This window comes from Ochotona curzoniae, unplaced genomic scaffold (genome assembly GCF_017591425.1).
Source record: "Ochotona curzoniae isolate NIBS_2020 unplaced genomic scaffold, NIBS_Ocur_1.0 contig_2599, whole genome shotgun sequence".
In the NCBI taxonomy this organism is placed as follows: Eukaryota; Metazoa; Chordata; class Mammalia; order Lagomorpha; family Ochotonidae; genus Ochotona; species Ochotona curzoniae.
Window position 1 is genome coordinate 14,850,764 of NW_024465520.1, and position 22,631 is coordinate 14,873,394.

The 22,631-nt window shown below is 38.0% G+C and overlaps 1 protein-coding gene across 1 annotated transcript in view; it reads right to left on the reverse strand.

The window, feature by feature from the left end:
• Positions 1 to 22,631, reverse strand: part of KPNA4 (karyopherin subunit alpha 4) — a 68,303-nt gene that overhangs the window by 20,996 nt on the left and 24,676 nt on the right. Inside the window, exons 2-11 of the mRNA XM_040974888.1 lie at positions 14,545 to 14,589; positions 13,643 to 13,732; positions 13,513 to 13,542; positions 13,369 to 13,421; positions 9,717 to 9,812; positions 9,221 to 9,306; positions 7,184 to 7,270; positions 5,403 to 5,572; positions 4,993 to 5,037; positions 1,485 to 1,616 (exon numbers count right to left, since the gene is read on the reverse strand). Of these exons, the coding sequence (XP_040830822.1) occupies positions 1,485 to 1,616; positions 4,993 to 5,037; positions 5,403 to 5,572; positions 7,184 to 7,270; positions 9,221 to 9,306; positions 9,717 to 9,812; positions 13,369 to 13,421; positions 13,513 to 13,542; positions 13,643 to 13,732; positions 14,545 to 14,589 (834 nt within the window). The remainder of the gene's footprint in view (positions 1 to 1,484; positions 1,617 to 4,992; positions 5,038 to 5,402; positions 5,573 to 7,183; positions 7,271 to 9,220; positions 9,307 to 9,716; positions 9,813 to 13,368; positions 13,422 to 13,512; positions 13,543 to 13,642; positions 13,733 to 14,544; positions 14,590 to 22,631) is intronic.

A 22,631-nucleotide genomic window follows, 5' to 3' on the forward strand; every position in this document is an offset into this window, starting at 1 on the left:
AAATTAATATGGGAGTTCATCATATTACTTTTCTAAATTATGCTATGGAACTTGAAAAGTTTAAGGAAAACTCTATTAGTTATAAAGTAAGGTATAGAACATCAACTTTCCTTGAGCGCTGGCTAAAAGAAAAGTCCAAGCCCTATATTCTCAATGAAGTCCAGTATTAAAACTGAAGGTGCATTCTGAAAAAACAAAAACAAAGTACAAACCAGAAACCTAAACGAGATGTAAGTAGCACATTTAGTAAATGCAAACTTAGACACAAAGCAAAGCACAAACAGTCCTAAATAACAAACTATCTCATCAATTTAGAATTCAGTTCTCTGACCCCTTTTTAAAAAGTGTTTTTATTTCTATTTTGCTTATATTTATCAGCTAAGGAGCTCTTTAAAGGCCACTCAGGTTACTAAAAAAAAAAAATCTCTTGAGTTTTACTGAAAGAAAACCATAGAGGTTGTGGAGTTTGAGGTGCTCAGCCTGGTAAGTTAAGATTGTAGCTAAACAAAGTAGCTGGATCAACACCAGCTCTGGCTGGAGCTTCCTGCTCGTGCAGACGCGGGTGGTGACAGGTACTCCGACCAGCAGAGTTCCTGTTGCTCATGTGGGCGCCCCAGCCTGAGTCCCTGGCTCTGGAAGGAACACATCGACAGCAAAGCAACAGATGTGAGTTCTTTTATTCCTTTTCCAATTCATGGGGCAAAAGCGGTTGAACAATAAGTTTTATTTTTTCACTTTTACAATTGCTTAGGCTAACAGTTTTACTTACACTCTTGTGTATTTTACAAAATCTAAGTTGCTGCCACATTAAAACATATTATTCATCTCAGAGTTGGGGAGAACATACTGTATATTCCCTCAGCAGTCACTCTGCAAACTTCCTGTCCTCTCTTTTGACTTCACAGATTTAGGTTCTTTCAGCTAAATATTATGTAGGGAATTTAAGAACATTTAAAGAATTAAATGTAAGATATTTTAAATTTTAGGAAGGTGAAAGAGATATTTAGGAAACTCCTAAGGAGCACATGTTTGTCAACTGAAGCAGACTTACTAAAGTTTGCCAAAACAGTAAAAAGGAATGTGAGAAAGGGGACGAGGGAGTAGGAATGCCAAAGAGGAATAAAAATAAAAACAGCAGGAATATTGTCAACACCTCTTTCAGATGCTGCCTGAGCTGCTACACTGAACTGTCTACATTACTCACGTGTAATCTACAAAGGAGTCTCACTACACACACACACACACACACACACACACACACACACACACACACACACACACACACCCCCCACTATGAGATGGCAGAAAGGTAGGTTCTAATGTCACTTTTTCCACCTTAAAATAAAATGGGGCTAAAACAATTCATTCCTACCAGACATGCTGTGCTAGAATCACATTTTAAACTACTGAAATTATTCAGGTCAGAATGTCACATTTACAGCAATTATTATTAGAAAAATTCATGATTTTACCAACAAACTTACCTGAACTTTAACTTCCTGATGGCTGAGCAGAGGAACCAAATGAGGAACTATCCCAGAGTCGATCACCATCTGTATTTGTTCATTGCCAGCATCCGTCAGGTAGGAGAGGGCCCATACCGTGTCTACCAATATCTAATGAGTGAAACGAAATTCAAATAGCATTGGAATGCTTTCTCACTTCAGTAATTCTTCACCATATAATCTAATTTAAGACTGTTCCTTCCTTTTTTCTCTCACTTCAACTCACTGAAACCTTGAACTGCACTGTACTGTATTCAAAGCTACTTCCTCTGATGTCTGTCTTAAATTAGCCAGTCAGGATATTAAAGAAAATTATATTCTAAACATCAGACTAGTACTCAATCCACAGACACACCACATGAAATGGTGACAGGGATTTGTGCTTCCTAAAGGCTCAGGCAGCAGGCTGCCGGAAACACTGGACATTCAACAGGAAACAGTAGCAGCTTGAGACATCTGGGACAGGTGTGGGTGTTCCGAGTGCACAGCACCATCAACAGTGCAGGGATGCCACGAGCAGGCTCCAGTGTTAGACAGCAGTAGTTTCTTTTCCATCTGTTTGTTTCGCCTTAAAAAACAACGTGAGCTCCTCACAGTCACAGAGTAAGCCACTATAAAGCAAGGAGGCTTACTTCTAAGTTCATATAAAATAAAGACGGTCTAGTCAAACCAATAAGATCCCATACTTCCTCCCAGCAACTACTTATCAAGAAAACAAACACAATCGCCTCTAACTTATATTAAAAAATAGCCTATAACTTAATGATTTTATTGTGAAGTACAGCAGGCCATGTGTTTGATCTTTCTACTTTAAGTCTCAATTAAGAGTTACAGACAAAACGCAGCATAGTTCACTTCTTTTTTAAAGATTTATTTATATCGGAAAGTCAGATATACAGAGAGGAGGAGAGACAGAAAGGTAGATCTTCCGTCCAATGATTCACTCCCCAAATGACTGCACGTGCCGAATCTGAGCCAATCCAAAGCCAGGAGCCAGGAGCTTTCTCCAGATCTCCCAAGCTGGTGCAGGGTCCCAAACACTTGGGCCGTCTCCAGCTACTTTTCCAGACCACAAGTAGGGAGCTTGATGGGAAGCAGGGCTGATGGGATTAGAACCGGCGACCATAAGGGATCCTGGCACTTGCAAGGTGAGGACTTTAGCCATTAGGCTACCGCACCGGGTCCCAGCGTAGTTTATTCTTAAAACTGCATTTTAACAATACTGACAAAGACAAATAATTACCTGAAACTTGACTTTGAAAGTCTGTAATATTGACTCTGAAGATAATCCAGAGAAATTGAAAACCATAAACTAATCTTATGGTTAAAACTTAAATGTCACTGAATCTTCAGAAACTCAAGCTGGCTCTAAAGATATTCTTAATTTTTATAGGATTAAATGGGCCTATATGATAGCCTAGCAGCTGGGGTCCTCACCTTGTGCACACCAGGAATGCTCCTCCCTTCCCATCCAGCTCCCTGCTTGTGGCCTGGGAAAGCAGTCGAGAATGGTCCAAGGCTTTGGGACCCTGCACCTGTGTGGGAGACCCAGAACATGCTCTGGGTTCCTGGCTTTGGATTGGCACAGCTCTGCCTGTTGCGGCCACTTTGGGATTGAATCAGCCTACAGAGGATCTTACTTTCTGTCTCTCCTCATTTCTGTGTCTCTGACTTTCCAATAAAAATAAAAAATAAATCATAAAAAAAGATATTAAAGAAGAAATTACAAGAAAGTAATGTGGTAACTACATATACGAAGCAACTTAACTTCAAATAATGTTTTTCGGTTAGAATATGCTGATGGGTCAGAGTTTTAAGCACATAAAGACCACATATACTTAAGAAGGACTTTTAAAGAATATTAGCTTCTTTAGCAAAAATTCCACTTGGAAGGCAGTGGGACTGAGATCTCTGATCCACTGACTCACTCAGGACTGGGCCAGGCCCAACGCAGAAACTGGAACTCAGCCCAGCTCTGCCGACAGCGTGCTTCTGTGTGTGAGCCTTTGCCTGCTGCCTTCCCAGTGCTGCCTGAGCAGAAAACTGGAATACGAAGTGGAGTTGGGGTGTGACTGCAGGCAGCCCAAGTAGTGTCCAACCACTGTGTCCATGCCAGTCCCCATGTATATTTTCAAGAGATCAAAGTTAGGCACATCAGTCATGTACCCTAATCAAAATCAATTAAAATCAAACTAAATCTTATGGATTCATTTGTGGCAAAGTTTGCATTCTATCATAAACTTACTAATAATAACTATAATGTAATGTGTTTTACTAACAGCTTGTGGAAGCAGTTAACTCATGTTAACCTTACTATTTTGATGGCCCAACTTAAGACCATGTTGCTAAATGTTTATTCAAGAGACGTTATTTAATAAACATTATTATCTAGCTAATGTTATTAATCAAATGTAATTAAGAATGACAATGTAGCCTGGCATGAAAAATTCAAAGCACTTCAAAATAACATAAACGGAAATCACAATTGCATCTAGATCGGAGTAAACATCTCTGAATCAATGATGTCTGGGTTTCCATTAATAGTATGTACCCTGAAATTCTTTCTTGTAAATCTTGTAAAAGAAAAATATTGAAATGTATAACTTAGTCAAAGAATTTGGCTATTGGGAACCAAACCCAAAACTGCTTCTATATTCTAAGATCTGATTCAATCAGACTATCTGCAGCTTGACAAAATCTTCATTCAGAGAACATGTTTATCCAACAAATTTTGTACATTATATCACTGCTTGGCATAGTAAAATTTAATTTGTTCTTTATGCTTTAATGGGGTTCTGGCAAAAAGGTATAATCTTGAAACTGTAAAAAAAAAAAAATGATGCAGCTCATCAAACACTGTTGACTATAGCAAACTGTTTTTAAACAATGCCTGACAGTTGCTATCTGATATTCTGATAGTTCTATTCCATAGCCTTTGTATTCCAAAATTGACCTAACAAATCAAAGACCAGTGTGGCTTTTATAAGCAGTCAGGGCAGTTTTCTGATTAATTCCTACTAACTTTGTTAGTTAGGAAATGAGAGATGTAACTGGCCAGGTTATCACAATAAGCTATTTAACACTCAGGAACAAAGTCAGGATCTCAGTACGTCACTAATGGGCAAATTAAAAACTGTCTACATGTGCTTTTGTAACACTAATATGCACTATATGTACTTCAAGAAAATCTATAGAGAAATCAACCTAAAAGACTATTTTAGTGAAAAAATACTGAAATCCATTCAATTTCTTCCTAAAGCATATTTTTTCTTGAAGGTTTTATAAACATATATATTCTCATGAAATCATATTTTAATACAAGTAAACATTAAACAAAAATATCAAATTTGTAATTCAAAGCTCGTAATACAAAAATCTGATAGCACATGTTTTCATAACCTTCTTTCTCCCCGTGTGCAGCCTTAGACATCAACACAATTAAGACAGAAGTACATATGCATCAACAGGATAGAGAGCATTTACTCACATTTACGTCTGTGTGATGAATTAAAACACAAAGGGCTGGAAGAATCTAAGGAGAGAAATACACATAATAACATACATAATCACAATAATGGTATCTACTTTGTTCTTATAAAAAAAAGTACTTGTTTATTTTCACTTTTATTTGAAAGGTACTAAGAGACACTGACAGAGATTATCCAACTATTGGGTTCCTCTCTAAATGCTTGCAACAGCTGTGACTGCACCAGGACTATGCCAGGAAACTGTTAACAGAACCTGGATCTCTTTGAAGCATGGCAGAGACCCAAACAGTTGAGTCCTCACGTGCTACTCCCAGGGTGCACATGAGCAGGCAATAAGATGCAGGTGTCTCAGGCACCGTCTTAGCTACTATGCCAAGCACCCACCCCATCGATGTAAAAAAGGTTTTACCTCTTGAATGGTTTCCATTGGTGGTGGTGGATCTTTGTGGCGACATAAGTTGACCATAACCCATGTAACATTTCTTAAGAATGTTATAGGAATAGATGGACTTATGAATGAAAGTAAAGGTTTCACAACTCCAAGACTTATGACATAATCTCTACACTGGGGCCCATCACCTGTGGGAAGAATAATTTATAAATTCAATAAAATATTCACAAGGCATAAAGCACTGGGTCCAATATGTGGTTTCCCATATTTTGATTTTTTAGAAAAACAAGATGTGTGATTTTATAAGCTGCTCATTTTATGTTATCACACCATTTAAACTCTGAAAATGTTTAAAAAATATTTTGTGGGAATGTAACTGCTGCTTTTATCTTGTCTTTCAATGTTATTCTCAGTTTAAGAGACTCATGTAATTAAAAACATATAGAAATACTATAAAGAAAGTTTGTTGAATTTCTATTTAAAATTCACTACCAGAGAATCAGAACATGAATGATAAATTATTTCAAGAACAGAAAAGGAGAACAGCACAGTAACAAGTGATCACCAATGAGGTATTTGGGCTTGAGCTCAGAGCAAAAACTGTGGGTGCATGTTTAATAAACTTTCTGATTCTGACAGTATGCTGAAGTTTAAGAACTAACATCAGAGAGAACAGTCAGATGAAACTGTTGTAGTATAGTGTCACTGTAATTTCTAATATTAAGTCATGCTGAACTTTTCATGCTGAGTAAAAACACCTTTCTTGCAGTAAAATATATGGAAACACCTGTTCCCACTGGATTCATGTATGCTAATTATGTACACAAAATCACTAGTATCAATATTTAAAGATCGAGATATGGCTTTAATAACTCTAAATCTAAAACTTGATATAAAGAAATAGATCCTAGACATATAAACAATAATATTGCTAACAGCGCTACATTCTGTAAGAACAGTCTATAGAAAAATCCTGCCATGAAAACTCACAACCATCTCCTGTCTTCATGCTTTCTCTGTAAAAGGGCAATAGAGAGGAAGTGCATCCAAGCAATCCAGGCAAGAAAAAGAAACAGCATGTAGCAGAACTAGTCCCTAAAACCCTCTTGCTCACCGAGTTAACAAAATCCTAGCAATAGTACCAGTCTGAGTCTCTGAGCTTACACAAAAGGGGCAGAACATATTTTGGATTCAAGATTTTTTCTATTCCTCACTATAGAACAGTTTTTTGGTTTACACATTTGGGATAAGTTAAGCCCTAGTTAAAAATTAAAATCTTGAAACATTATCTGGAAAAATTTGTAATGTATGGTAATTATGGTAACTAAACTGTCAACAGGCTACAGATAACCACCCGTTGATTCATACTAATAGAGATATTCAATTTTACACATCACTAAATTCTTAGGTACTAACATTTGCTAGAAAAAATTTGATTTTAGACCTTCTCTGAACTGTCATTATGGAAAAAAAAATCCTTGGTCTAAGTTTCCCATCTTCCCTTTTTAAAAAAAATGTACTTTCTTTGATGGGAAAAGCTGAAAATTGAAACATCCCCGTATAAAAGAGATCTCAAAGACATATACATATCACAGTTATTCAAATATCTAAAGAGTTAGATGTATAAGTAACAGATTCACTCTGCCTGCCCAGATTTCATACTTAAGAGCTAAAATCTCTGTGAAACTATTCACCAGCCTGAGTGTTAACAGCAAGCTGTTTTTCCTTTTTTACAACTAGTAGCTGTTTTTATTACCTAATCATAACCCTTGGAATGTTACTCTGAATTTCATACAAACCTATGATATTCCCTAACGCCCACACTGCTTGCTCACAGACATTCTGATGGGGGGAATGGAGAAGCCTCAGGAAAAGTGGCACAGCATCTGAAAGAGGAAAATAATACTGACGTTACTATTCAAAAAGTAGAGTGATTAAGTCACATGGACAGAGGTTCCATCTCATCTGCTGGTTCACTTCCCCAAGTGGCTGGGAAAGCAAGGGCTTGGCCAGGCTGAAACAAGGAGCCAGGAGAGCTCTGTCTCCCACCTCGGTGCCTAGAGGCTAGACGCCTGGCCATTCGATCACAGCATGCCAGGAGCAGCAGCTGAAAGCTGGATCCCAGGTGCAGCAGCCAGAACTTGAACCACAACTCTGATGCAGGAGGCTTAACACACTGCACAATGCTGGCCCCATCAAGATACCCCAAGATCAAAAGACATCTACCAAAAATATATCTTCATTGAATATTTTATAAGAAACAGCACTTTGGGGAGAATTCTGACCAGAAAATCACTTAATTAGCATCAAAGAGTTATAATACACAGTATCAAAGCTCCTAAAATTTCATTTACAATCAAATCTGGACTTCAGTATTCCCCACATTTTAAGTATTTATCAAGTTTGAGAAAGGAGTTACAACAGAAATCTAAATGAAAATAAGTGGGAGAACAGACAGGCCAACGTGCCTGAACACAGGAGAGCTTCTGCGTCAGGAAGGGATTCTGCTGCTCGGCAAGGACGGCCGGCACAAGACCCGCTGGTCCAGATACAACAGACTGCCCTGAGCAAGTAAGACTTTCTTTCACATACTACTTTGAAAACTGCTATTTAAATTTGAGGTACCTCAAAAATTTGTGAAAAGGACTAAATGCTAACTTTTGCTTAAAAAAATTTGCAAAACCCATTCAAATTCACATTTGCAGATCAACCATGATTACCTAGAAATCAAATTCTAAATCTTTTATTGATCTTTTGAAAGTAAAATGAAAAAATAAAGAACCCTGAAAAAATAAAATTTACCTGAGTCAACAATATAAACCAAAGCCTCCCAAATCACAATAAAACAAAAACATATGAAACCAAACTGTTTTAAAAGAACTTAAGGTAATTGTTTTTTTTTAAGTAACACATATTATTACTGTCTATACAATAGGGCAGTTGGTCAGATAACATCTTTGTTCCCTTTCAAAATCATTAAGATATTAGCACTTATAATTCTGCAAGCTTAAGACAGATACACTAAGTGTATATTCATATGAATACACCTGTTATTATTTTCAACATCATTGTTGAAAATTATATCACTTGACACATTGGAGAAATACAATCTTATTAAAGTAACAGTGAAAAAATTGTCAAGCCATTCTTTTAATAGGCCTACTTTATAGAAATTTTTAAAAAACCATATTTTTATTTATTTGAAAGGCAGTTATGAAGAGAGAGGGAGAGAAAGTGAGAGATCTTTGATTCACTGATTTACTCCCCGAATGGCCACATGAGGCGAGGGCTATCCCAGGCACAAGCCAAGACCCCAGAGCCTCCTCTCGGTCTCCCATACACATGCAGGGCTACCAAGGTCTCAAGCTATCCCCTGTTACTTTCCCAGGCTGTAACCAAGGGGCTGCACCAGAAGAGGAGCAGCTGGGTTTGAACCGGCGCCTCTATGGGATTCTTGTGTTGCAGGCGGTGGCTTAGGTTGCTACACCACAATGGCTATACTAGAGTATCTCTTTAAAATATACCTTATTTGGAGAGGCTGAGCCACAGTATGGCAACATGGGAAAAACATTCAACTTGTCTGATATTGTAATTACAATAGTATAATCGGCTACCAGAATTAGGAAAATACCAGATTTAGAAAAGAATCAAATGTTCAGAAATAGAAAACCTTGGTCAACAGAGTAAGATTATTAAGCTGGTTTATTTTTAACAGCTGTACTTATCACTGTGTAGTCACTGCTTCACAACATACATAGCTTTTCTTTTAGGAGAATTCAAGTTTTTACTGAATTAAAAAAAAGACATACAATTTTGTTTGTTAACAAGCAACTTACTGGACTGAACTACTGCTTGAGTTTGCTCAGAGGTTCCAGATGCAATATTTGTCAAAGCCCACGCGGCTTCAAACTGTAAGGAAGGACTGTAAAAACAACCAAGAACAACTGTAAACAGCGCTTGTTTTCACACTGATACAGATGTAATCAACCATTCCGCTTCACAAGCATTTTCAAAATATTAAGCATTTTATTTCTATTCATTCAGCATTTCCAACACCTTCAAATGCATGTTTTCTCAAGTATTCACATGTCCAACCCAGTTCTTGTCGCTTTTACAACTTCAAAGTTAAATTTTATTATTTTCAAGTTCCTCTTTGGTTTTTCCCTCTATTTGTTGGCATGAATTTAACTTGCATTGTTTTTCCCATTTTTTTTGACTTTTCAATTCCATCCCATAGATGTTCTCCTTCATAAAAGATGAAACTAACTATCAGAAAATCTTGCCTTCTCCAAAGAACATGCATTAAGTTAAAACAAGAAAAACTGCACTTACTTGTCATCTCTTTCAAGACAATGGACTAAAATAGGCAGTATTCCTGATTTTATTAAGTCATCAATTGGTGGGTTTCGATCACTGGACAAAAGTTTCCTGTAAAAGACATGTATGCATATTTATATATATTAGCTCAAAAGGACACATAACATTAAGCTGATTCAAACACATATCTTATAAAATACTGTCATAAATCTGAATATCTGATAAATTACTCTGAAAATTAAAAAAAATTTTTTAATGTACCTTTTCTCCTAATTTTTATAAAAAGACTAAGTTCAGGGCCTGACGCTTTAGCCTAGTGGCTAAAGTCCTCGCCTTACATGCACTGGGATCCCATATGGGTGCTGGTTCTAATCCCGGGAGCCCCGCTTCTCATCCAGCGCCCTGCTTGTGGCCTGTGAAAGCAGTTGAGGACGGCCCAAAGCCTTGGGACCCTGCACCCGTGTGGAAGACCCGGAAGAGGCTCCTGGCTCTTGGCTTTGGATTGGCTCTGCTCTGGCCACTGTGGCCGCTTGGGGAGTGAATCAACAGATCTTCCTCTCTGTCTTTCCTTCTCTCTGTATATCTGCCTTTCCAACAGAAATAAATAAATTTAAAAAAAGAACAAATTTCAACTTAGACATGGATAAAATTTTAAAAATTGTCAACTACTTTATTTTTATTAACATAGTATTATTCCTTTATAAAATCCTAAAGATAACTTATAAAACTATAACTAAATATTCTATATAAATTATTTGAAAGGTAAAGAGACAAATAGAGAAACTTATCAGTTGATCGAATTCCCAAATGTTCACAACTGAAACTGTGTTAGACCAAAGCCAGGAGCCTGGGACTCTGTACAGGTCTCCCACGTGGGGTGCAGGGATCCAGAACTTGAGCCATCTTGTGTTACCCCGCAGGGACACGCTATAAGAAACTGTAGCGCCTGGTGTAGTAGCCCAGTGGCTAAAGTGCTCGCCTTGCAAGTACCAGGATCCCATATGGGCACTAGTTCATGTCCTGGCTGCTCTACTTCCCATCCAGCTCCCTGCTTGTGGCCTGAGAAAGCAGTGGAGGACAGCTCAAAGCTTTGGGACCCTGCACCCACATGGGAGACCCAGAGAAGCTCCTGCTTGGGATTGGCTCAGCTCCGGCCACTGGGGCTACTTGGGAAGCGAATCAGCGGATGGAAGATCTTTCTGTTTCTCCTTCTGTTTGTATATCTGCTTTTCCACTAAAAACAATTAAATAACTCTAAAGAAAAAAGCTGGAATTGGAATTCAAAAGTCCTGGTGTCTCATAACAAATGTCCACTCAAAACACGTTAGGGTTGGACTTCAATTTGAGCTCAGAGAAGAAACTAAGCAGGTTTTCTATAGCATCTATCTTACTAAGAGAGGAATTAAGAGAGAAAAAATTCACACTAGGTCAAAACAGTCGAAAGCAAAAGACACAAGCTGCTGGTATGTGTTTATAGATGATACTACTGCCCAGGCCTACATCTTACTCTACGCCTGCAATTAAAGGGCATAAAATCTCGGTAATAATCTCACTTCAGCAACTGGGGGAAAACAGGATTAAGTACAATACCACAAAGGGAAATACCTTAAAAGATGCTGGATATGCCAAGGTAAGCAAGATAGTTATATCCCTGTTTCATGGTAAAGAAACAAACAAAACAAGCCATCCAGTGCCAGTGCCATTCCCCACGTGGCAGATCACAGATTCAGTTGGTCAGTGCGGTCCAGCACAACCTTTACCTACTGGAATCGTCTGCACTACTATAGAAAGGCAATGATTTAGAAACTTGAATCAGATCATCTCCCTGTAAGTCATGGCCACTGGTTTTTATTTTATCATGGCAAATGGACTTACCTATATTTTCTATAATGGACTTACCTATATTTTCTATAATTACCTATGTTTTCTATAATGGGTGCTTATAAAAATCTTTTTCAACTGAGGTTCAATGAGATCAAGAATCAAGATTTAATGATTTTTTAAAATGGTTTCATTGAGGACATTTTCAGGAAGGGCTTTTATTGTTTGAGACTGTGACCATTAGCTAAATATCATTTGTAAAATATAAAATCAGTTTTGTACCACTGCCTTCATCTGTGTTTACATGCTAGCATTTTTAAATTCACAAGTGCTTCTGTAACATCAATACAATGCTTACAATGAAAAAAGGCAAGCAGTCTCAGGATTTTGAAACTGTCTCACAACTTCCCAATGTTTCACTGGTTATCATTTGAGAATCTCTGTACGAGGGGCAGGGGTTTTAATTTTCTTGCAGAACTCACACTGAGAACTGTACACCAACTCAGATAATTGTGAGTATAAGCATAACCATTTCTTAATCACTCTTCTTATAAACATTAATTATTACTTTGAGATGAAAATAGCTCTATGATTTTCTTTCTGCATTTTAATCTGTAGTATACTTAACACTGCAATTCTATGATTTCCCAATATGTTCTAGGTTGAGAAAAATACACAAAGTTGGAAAATCCAACTCAATAGAAAAAGAATCCATGCACTGACTAAAATATTAAATAAGTCTATGTAATTTTTCAATGTTAAAATTGAAAAAGTATTTATCTGAAGGCAGAATGACAGAGTAGGAGAATGGTAATGAGTGGGGGGAGCAGGGATAGGGGGAGAGAGGGAGAGGGAGGGAGAAAGAGGGAGAGGGAAGGAGAGGGAGGAGGCAAAAAGCGAGGGAACTAAGGAAAGAAAGATAATGATCTTCCATCTGCTGGTTCACTCCATAAATGACCACAATGGTTGTGCTTGGGAAGGGTTGAATCCAGGAGCCTGGAACTCTGTCCATGTCTCCCACACGGGTAACAGGGCCCCAGGTAAGTGGGCGACACCCACTAGCTCCCACGTATAGCAGCAGAGAACTCAATCTAAAGCAGAAAAGCTGAGACTTGTGTGTGCTCAAAGCAATGTTTGCCTTCCAAATGATGGCTTAACTGGCTGTGCCATACCAGCCCCCCTCACTGAAATTCTACAACCAGGGCCAATTGCTTGTGTAAGTCTCTCTTTTCCACTGATAATCACAATATAAAGTATTCCTATATTCATAAAAATACAAAGCAAACACTATATTGTATTATGATACAATATCTTTCCCAACGTATTTGTTAATATAAAGATTTCAGTAGTAATTTTCCTGGCTCTTGCTGTAGAACACTAAAATATAACTTTTATTAACAGGTATATGCAAGATAATTGGATATTTACTGTCTGATAAGACAGTAGTATATGTTAAATCTATTTGCCATACAGTAAGTCTACAATCTGTGATGTGTTGTTTAAAGAGCATTATGAGAACTGCGACTTCATTTACTATTAACCAGTAAGAAGCTCTGTAAAGGATGTTTTCCTACTATTCTGTGGCACTGATCTGTCAAATGAACTTTTCCCCCATCACAGTATCTACCTATCATCTAAATAAAACTTCAGTGTATTTGAAGTACATGCTTTCAGTTCAGAAAAGTATGTGAAAAGTATGGAGTTCACTGTCACCATTTTAATATTCTGAATTACAGAAGTTTTTTTAAATGATCTATGTCCATCTAAGCTCTACTGTGTCAGTCATCAAAGATAATCAGTAATAACCCAAAACAAAACTGAAATATGCCCTCAAAATTTAACTTACCTAGCAGCCTGAACTGCACTTAGCTGAATTCCTTGGTTATCACTTGAAGCATTCTAAAAAAAAATAATAATTTATGATGCAGATAAACAATAATTAGTTATTAACTCTAACAAATACAAACAGGGAAATTAAATCCCAACTTACTTGAACAATAGCTTCTAGAGAGGTATTTTGCTGGGAAAAAAAATGAAAAAGAAAATACAATTAAGAAGCCACCTTAAAATCCCAGTACTCATGTAAAATCTTTTGATAGTTTTAAAGAGTAATAACTTACGACTCTATAATCACCGTCTATGTCAGAATCTTCACAGATATCTTCATGTGGTACATTCCTTCTTTTTAAGAGATGTTCATCTCTTTTATTCTTAAAAAACAGAAAAAGTAAATAACTCCAATCAAACAAAAAAGCTACATATTCGTACAAAAATCAGGCAAACCTGTGCCTAAACTGAAATATGAGGTACCTTGTAAGCATAAAATTCACATGCAGAATATTAAACCGACACTTTAGCAACAATAAGTTCCAACCACCAAATTCTACATTTATAATGAATCATGAATTACAAAAAAACAAACTGAAAAAAAAAGAAGTATGACTAAAAGAGACAATGCAGAGACAAAACATATATGTTTAAGAAGTACTAAACTAATTTTCATATCATCTGAGATTTTCTTTATCACTTAAAAGTACATGCAAAAATCAGGCAGTTCAAAATTAAGCAAAAACCAAAAATGCCTTATGAAAATCAAGGATTCTTTGAACTTCACTTAAAATGTCCGGACAAATTTACAAATACATGTAAATATGACCTGTTTTAATTATTTAAAAATTGCTGAAATATATAAGAAACAACTTTTCAGGACATATCTACTATCTATAAGGAGAACTAGATGACTTACATTTTCTGTAAACTACTACAAATGATAAAAGAAAAAACACGTGCCAAGTTGGTTGTTTATAGCTATTTTTGGAGAGCAGACAAATTTTGTCCTATCTTCAACAGCTTATCAAATTTAGTCAAAATATTTTATTTCAAAAGAAAAAGAAATGTTAAGGCTTTTCTGAATCTCAGTGAATAAAATGTAGTTATTCAAAACATTCCATATTCTACATTAAAAATTTAATTTATGTACATGGTAGCTAAAATTATGCCTGGAAGTACTGACTTGACTTACCTTTCTTAATTCAACCACAACTTCATTTCGTTGTCTTCTCATAGTCTGCAAAAATATTAAAGAGAAATATTTTCAAGTCACTCAATGCTGTCATCCACAGCAAATAACTATTAACATTTTGTTAAATATAGGAGTGTGTCGGGATCAGTAAACTTAGCATACTTTACTTTTAGAGTAATGCACTATATAATGCAAGGCTCCCCCGAATTTTTTTGTAAGCAACCGAATTTATTAATTTTATGTGTAAGTTGTTTAAAAAATCATTAGTTCGCGTGGGGGTGAGATTATTGTCTTTTTTTTCTTTTTTGGTACCTCTAGTTTTTAATAAATCTTAACATTCATTTTTAGAACTGTAATTATTATGAAGGAAATCCTTTTCACGTAGAAGTTTAAACAGGGTCCGTCACTGATGTGATAGGTTAAGCCACAGCCTGAGATGCAGACATTCCATGTAGGGTGATGGTTTGTGTTTCAGCTGCCCCCACTTGTCCAGATCCCCACTGGTCGCCTGGGAGAATTAGCAAAAGATGACCCTCTCACCAAAATGGGAGACAGATGAGGATCCTAGCTGTGGCAGCCATCTGAGAGTGAACCAGCAGAAGGAAGACTCACTCACTCCTTCCTGCCCCCTCTCTATGTGACTGTCAAGCAACCAACTGTTTTTTAAAAAGTACAAATAACAATACAATTTTTCAACTTCCCAGTAATCTCTTGAGTTCTAATATTCTGTGAGAGGGAAGGCCCAAAAACTCGGCAGAGAAGGTCCAAAACTCTCTACAACAGCTTAAGTTCGTATCAATTCACCTCCCCAATTGCTACCACTTAAGACCTTAGCTCCTACTATTTTATTTATTTTGCTCTACCCACACCACCTAGCTATTCCTCCAACATGGTCTAGTAATTCTAAATCTGCTTGCTTTAAACATCTTAATTAATACATTACATAGCAACTCCTAAGATGCACCACCACAGTGCCAAACAGGTTTCAATTATAAGCCACTTCAAGGATTAAATAAGCTATAATATGTAAAGTACTCTAATATTCGCTATCACACAGCAGATACATGTTAGTTTCTTGTTATTGCCACTGTTATTTTCTTAAGCTATAATGCATTTTCCTCATCTTCAAGACTCAGCCACTCAACTCTATGGAGAGATCTTCCCCTTCTGACCAACTCTGGTTACTCTCTCTCCCTCCACTCACACCCCAATGGCTTGGAACAGCCACTGGAAACAGAACAAAGCCAAGAGCCTAAAACTTCATCCAAGTCTCCCACACGCAGGCAGGGACCCAAGGACTTGGGCTATCAGCTGTAGGTTCCCCAGGCAAACTAGCATGAAGCTGATCAAAAGCAGTGCACCTGGAATTTGAACCACTATCCTAATACGGGACGTGGACACTGCAGGCAGTGGCTTAACTGGGTACACAACAGCTGCTGCCTCAATAAGAGTGTTAAGATCCATTATCTCATTTAATCATTAGTCTTAAGAAGCTACAAATTACTATGAAAAAAAAGAAATGGAGTCTTAGAGAAGTTCATGACTTGCCAACATCAAGTAACGCCAACAAGTCAGGATTAGAACCCTGAGAACCACAGACATTTGGTGCAGTTGTCAAAACTCGGGAAACATGCATCTCCTAAGCATACAACTTCAGTCCAGGCTAATTCTGGGTCACCATGGGAGGCAACAGCTGTGTCAAGTGCTTCAGTTGCTGCCATCCACATGGGACACTGGGCCTGAATTCCAGGCTCTGGTTTTGCTTGGTTCAGTCCCAGTTGAAAACTGGCATTTTGAGGAATAAACTATGAAATGAAGATCTCTAGCTCTTTGACTTTCAAATAAAAATGAAAATAAATAAAAATTACAAATAAGAACCTAGAGAAGTTTCCTAAACTCTATTACTAAGCTGTATTGTTTCTGAAGTCTTAAAGTCAAAGTTCAAACCAATCTGAAAGCCTATGGTTCACACTACAGATTCTTCTTTTTATGGCAGATTCTTCTCCTTAGGATAGGTTTCTAAGTTGTGTCACCCACGAGTCTACAGTTCGATTTTACTTACTGCAGTTGGTACACAGCTCTTTATTTTCAGTCACTTGTGCCATTCCCTCTAGTGAGTTTCACATTTTGTTTTAGGCTTCCACCATGGTCTCTGGAGGCCCAGCTCATGGCTCACCACTCTCCACCTCCTGTGATCCCGTGCTGAGGCTGCACCATTGTCTGTACAACCTTTCTCCCTTTCCGGTTGGAGCAGTTCCCAGGATTAGGGAGATACCAAGTGTCCTTTGGTGGTGCTGATCTTGCTGGAACCTACTTGCTGTTAGGTCTGTGGACCACTCAGACCTATTTTGACCTACAGAACGCTAAGTCAGTATTATTTTCCCAGTGGCCCAGTGCAATGCACTGAGCTGGAAGTGAATTTTTGTCCCTCCAGTCTCATAGCCTTTGCCACACTGTACAAAATAGCATCTGATGTGCCACTGGTGGAGTTTTGGATCTACTGGCCATTAGGTCTGGGGGCTCTCTGGACATATTTTGAGCAGAACCTGTAGTCTGAATGTCAGTTGAACACTGATCCAGACACGAATTCGCTCCCAGCTTAGTGCACGCACAGTCCTGCCCCATAGCCTTAGCCTCCCTACACAAAATGGTGCCTGATGCAGCTCTGGTGGGGTTCTGGGCTGTAAGATCCACCCTGTTCCCGCACCGCCTGTTTTGGATCTGCTGCTTTGTCTCTGCTTCTGGTCAAATCAAATGAATTAGCAGGACAGACAGTTCTTTGGGTTCACCTTCTGAGCCCCTGGTGAACTTCCCTTTCCATGTGGCTGCCGTGGAACTCCAGCCACGTGTGTGCACCTCCAGCCACGTGTGCACCTCTGACTGCTGCTGGGATGTCTGGTTACTGTAGCACCACACTGTTATCTCCACTGCTTTCCTGTGCCCATCAGTCTCCAGGCACCCCTCTGCCTTTGGTCTGCCCTCTCCTACTTACTGGAATGTGCCCTCTTTGCTTCACTCTGGCTAATGATTTTCTATTTAAATATGTCCTTAACCCTATTCCACCATTTTGATTCTCTCAATAATGTGGTTTTAAAAGAGCTGTATCTACAAATACATATACATAGGCTTTGCCCCTCTAACAATGGTTATGATTACTTTAACCATGCACAACACTGATTAAGTTATTATTTACACACTACTGGTAAGCCTTAATTCACTTATTAATCATCTGTTTATCCAACACTAGAAATACAACTCCCTTAGTACCCCCTAAGCCACAAAAAAGAACACCTTGTTAAATAAAATCTTCTAGACCAAATGAAACTACCAAAAGGCACTGAGAATAGAAAACAACATGTGCAAAAGTACAGGACTTTAGAGATGCTATGTGTAGAATCTTTTAAGAACATTAGAAGGGCACCCTGTGTGGTATCCTAGGGGTTAAAGTCCTTGCCTTGCCTGTACCAGTATCCCATGTGGGCACTGGTATACAATGTGCGTGCTGGTTCATGTCCTGGCTGCTCTACTTCCCTTCCAGCTTCCTGCTTGTGGCCTGGGAAAGCAGTAAAGGATGGCCCAAAGCCTTGGGGTCCTGCACTCACTTGGGAGACAACAAAGAAGTTCCTGGATCCTGGCTTCATATCGGCTCAGCTCTAGCCACTGCAGCCATTCAGTGAGTGAACCAGCAAATTCAAGATCCTTCTCTCTGTCTCTCATTCTTTCTGTAAATCCGACTTTGCAATAATAATCAATAAAAAAAAAAAAGAACATCAGAAGGCAGGAATGGAAAGGCAGACAAGGAACTAACTCATGTCATGAGCTGCTACACTGCATGTTTTGGAGAAAAAGGAGTCACTGCTGTTTTCAACCCAAAGATTATTACCGCAGCATAAAAATATTTTATAGGGATAACAGCTATATATTCAAATTAATACAGATAAATGAAAACCTAAAAATAGCAAACTAGTAATATCTATTTTTCTACTTTTTTCCTGTGTTTTTCTTCTTTTATATCCTTTGTTTAATCTCTTCACAGTAAGCAGCATGGTACTTAGTCATACCCTTGCCAAAATGAATACATATGCTGGCACACTGCATACATTTATATAAATAATTGTGGAATTAATGATGCCTAGTAAGTAGTGTTAAATGCTCAGGTGAATCAACAATTAGTAATTACTAATACTAAAAATGCCTACTTAAATGCTTCATTTAGAAATGTGTATATAAGAAATAATTTGGGGGCCCAGTGTGGTAGCTTAGCAGCTAAAGTTTTCATCTTGCATCAGCCATATGAACATCAGTTCTAATCTCAGTAGCCCTGCTTCCCTTCCAGCTCCCTGTTTGTGTCCTGGGAAAGCAGTCGAGGACGGTCCAAAGCTTTGGGACCCTGCACCCGTGTGGGAGACCCAGAAGAAACTCTGGGATCCTGGCTTTGGATTGGCGCAGCTCCGGCCACTGCAGCAACTTAGGGACTGAATCATTGGATGAAAGATCTTCTCTCTTTACTCCTCTCTGTATATCTGACTTTCCAATAAAAATACATCTTAAAAAATTTTTTTTAAATGATACAGTTTAACAGGCACTGGGTTCTCCCCTCCCCAATGATCTCCACTTAAGTCTTACAATTGGTGTCTTTTGTGAATTTTCACAGTCCATCATGCTGCCACTGAGGTTTCTCCCTACAATCACAAGCACAACAAGTAGGACATTACCAGCCATTTTGCTTGAGTCCATCCTTGCACTGAATGCAGGGAGACGTACTTCTGTTTCCACTTATGAACATAGTAATTTTCACTACTGTTCTGTTATGCATCTCCTTAAATACAGTCCACCACAGGGAGAAAAAAATAGTGAACCTTCAACCACATGAATTTAATGAACATGTAACAAAAATATCAGTGTGACACTAGGGTGATGAAGAGTGTCCAGTGACTCTCTGTAGCAATAAATGCCAAGGGTGTGCCCCATGTGGCACTAATGATAGTACAATTAGGACTACATCACAGTTACCTATGGACAGTAGCAATAACAGTGATAAAAGGGACATGAACAAGTAAAATAAATCTTAAAAAAAAATTTGGGCACAGTATGATGGCTTGATTGGCTAACCTTCTCCATTTAAGTGTCAGGATCCCATATGAGTGCTGGTTTGTACTACCGTGGTTTCTTCCACTTCCACTCCTTGCTTATGACCTGGGATAGCAGTAGAGGATATCCCAAGGTCTTTCTTGGGACTCTGTACCTGCATGGGAGACCTGAAAAAAAGATCCTGTTTCCTGACCTCAGATCAGCTGACCATTGCAGCCATTTGGGGAGTGAGCGATGGAAGGAGGATCTTTATGTCTCTCCTCTTTGCAAATCTGTCTTTCCAATGAAAATAACATTTTAAAAAAAGAATTTCTAATTCTAAGATGCAGATTTTCTTCTAAGAGATAGTACTCATTAACAGTATAGCACTTAGAGAAAAAGTCTATTAGTAATATGAATGATAAGTAAGTCTTTACCAAGTTTGACAAGTGAAAAGATTAATGGAGATTAAGTACAAGTAAAGAAGAGTTTGAGAATAAGGTTGGAGTTTTTTCAACAAGCTTGAAAATATGGTATCTAGTAAGGAAAGAAGAAAGATTTAAAGTAACTGTTAATTTTTGTGAGATATCTAAATCTCCATCTAGACTGGGAAACCCTGTAAAATAAACTTCTGAAATTGCTTGTATGAGGGGACTGTGATGGTTCAATTGGCTAATCTTTGGCCTGCAAGCACCAGCATCCCAAGTGGGCGCCAATTTGTCTCCTAGCTGCTCCACTTTGCACCCTGCTCTGTGTTTGTGGGCTGGGAAAGCAGTGGATGGTCCAAAGATTTAGGACCCTACGTACACATGTAAGTGTATATACAGGGGAGACCTGCAAGAAGCTCCTGGCTGCTGGCTTCAGAACAGCTCAGCACTGGCCATTGTGACCATTTGGGGAGTGAAACAGTAATGTAAAATCTTTCTCCTTTGTCTCTCCTTCTTTCTCCAAATCTGCCTTTCCAATAGAAATATAATAAATCTTTAAAGAAAAAATTATTTGTAGGAAGTGACTAAGGGTAATTGTATGTAAAGGTACGTATCACACAAAACAACTATATTTAAATTTTGTCTGACTACAAGGAAGGTACTCTAAATAGGTTATAAAAACACTGATCCAATGCTAGTAAGAAATAGTAGTTTCTTTTCAAACTCTGTGAGAACTTAACAGAAAAGGTAACTATTTGAATGGCTTAAAAAATTTGTAACACATAAAGAACTACTGAGGAAAAAGGAGATGGAATGAGAAATAATCTACTCTGAGCTAGCCGAAAGAGTCCAAGTCCTCTGCTGAAGGAATCTGATTAATGATCTCTTTCATTGTAAGAGAAAAACAACTATTTTTACCATTTATAAAATAGCAAAAATGAAATATGAAGATTTAATAAATGCATTCCTTCTATGATTTAAGAATATAGTAAATTCAAGCTCATTTATTTAACTTTTTTTTATTTTCTAAAAATTTAACTCATTCAAAAGATTGAGAGAGAGGGATAGGGAGGGGCGAGGGACAATGAAAAAGAGACAGAAAAGAAGAAAGGATGGCAGGGAGTGTGGGAGGAGTGTTCCATACTTGGTTCACTTTTCAATGGCTATGATGGCTGGGACTAGGCCAGGTTGAAGCCAGCAGCTTTTTCCGGGTCTCCCATATGGATGCAGGGCCCAAGGACTTCGACCATCCCCTGATGCTTTCCCAGGTGCACCAGCAAGCCAGAGCACGAACTAGCACCAAAATGTGATGCTGGCACGGATGGCAGCGGTGAAACTCACCACATCACACCAATGATACTTAAGTTTTATTTCATTATTTTCATTTTAACTTTTAAATAGCTTAACAAATCCATGTAATTTGTACATACAAGTCTAAGAACATAATGATACCACTTCCACCATTTTTCATTCTCTTTTAGTTTTTGAGATAACATATTTCATATTTGTGTTAGTAAGGCTTAATATTTCACCCAATAAGAAATTTAAGAAGTAAAAGGCAAAAGACCCTGGTTTAAGTGGGAATACAAGGTATAAATAATTGAATGAGAAAATTATCCATATACAGTAAATTTTAATAACAGATCATTAAAAATTGTGGTGTTAATCTTCTTCTTTTTTTAGAAAGACAGATCTACATAGAGAAGGACAGAGAGAAAATCTTCCATTTGTTGATTCACTCCCCTAATAGCCACAACAGCAGGAGCTGAGCCAATCTGAAGCCAAGAGCCAGGCACTTTTTCCATGTGCCCCACGTGGCTGCAAGGGCTCAAGGACTGAGTCATCCTGTGCTGCTTTCCTAGGCCACAGCAGGGAGCTGGACAGGAATCAATTGCTGCTGTGGGACAAGACTGGAGTCCATGTGGGCTGCTGGTGCCACAGGTGGGATCAGCATCCAGCACCAGCCTGAAATGTTAACACTCGTAACCACTGGTTTGACAAAGGCATAAAACAAAGTTTTGAAAAACTCTATATGCAGTAATGAGACAGACATACATTTCTTTGTTAAGTTTTAGTTCCCACATAAAAAGGAGAACACATGGAATCAGTCTCTAAGTCCAGAAGACATCTTCAAGCAGCATCCACATTGCTGCAAATCAATCATTCCTAATTATACCTAATGCTTCATCGTAGGCATGTATCACATCGTTAGCCATTCATTTGATGATGGACAATGAATCTTGGCTGATTCAAATTATGGCTGTTGCGCTGGTATTTTTTTGATTATGTTCAAATCTTTTGGGTACATACCCTTTAGGAAGACTGCTGGATCTCTAATCATTATTTTGAATTTATTTCTAATAATAAATCTCATTTCCAATTTTTAAGACATTTCCAAATTGTTTTCCACAGTGGCTGTATTACACTCCCAGCCACTGTGTGTGTTTGTATGTAGTATGTATGTATGTACATCTGTGTGTGTCCCTTCCTCCACATCCTTACCATAATTCATCATTCTGTATTCCGTATTTTAGAGTTCTGATTTGCATTTCCCTGATGGTTAGCGATGTTGATTTGTATTTCTTCTTT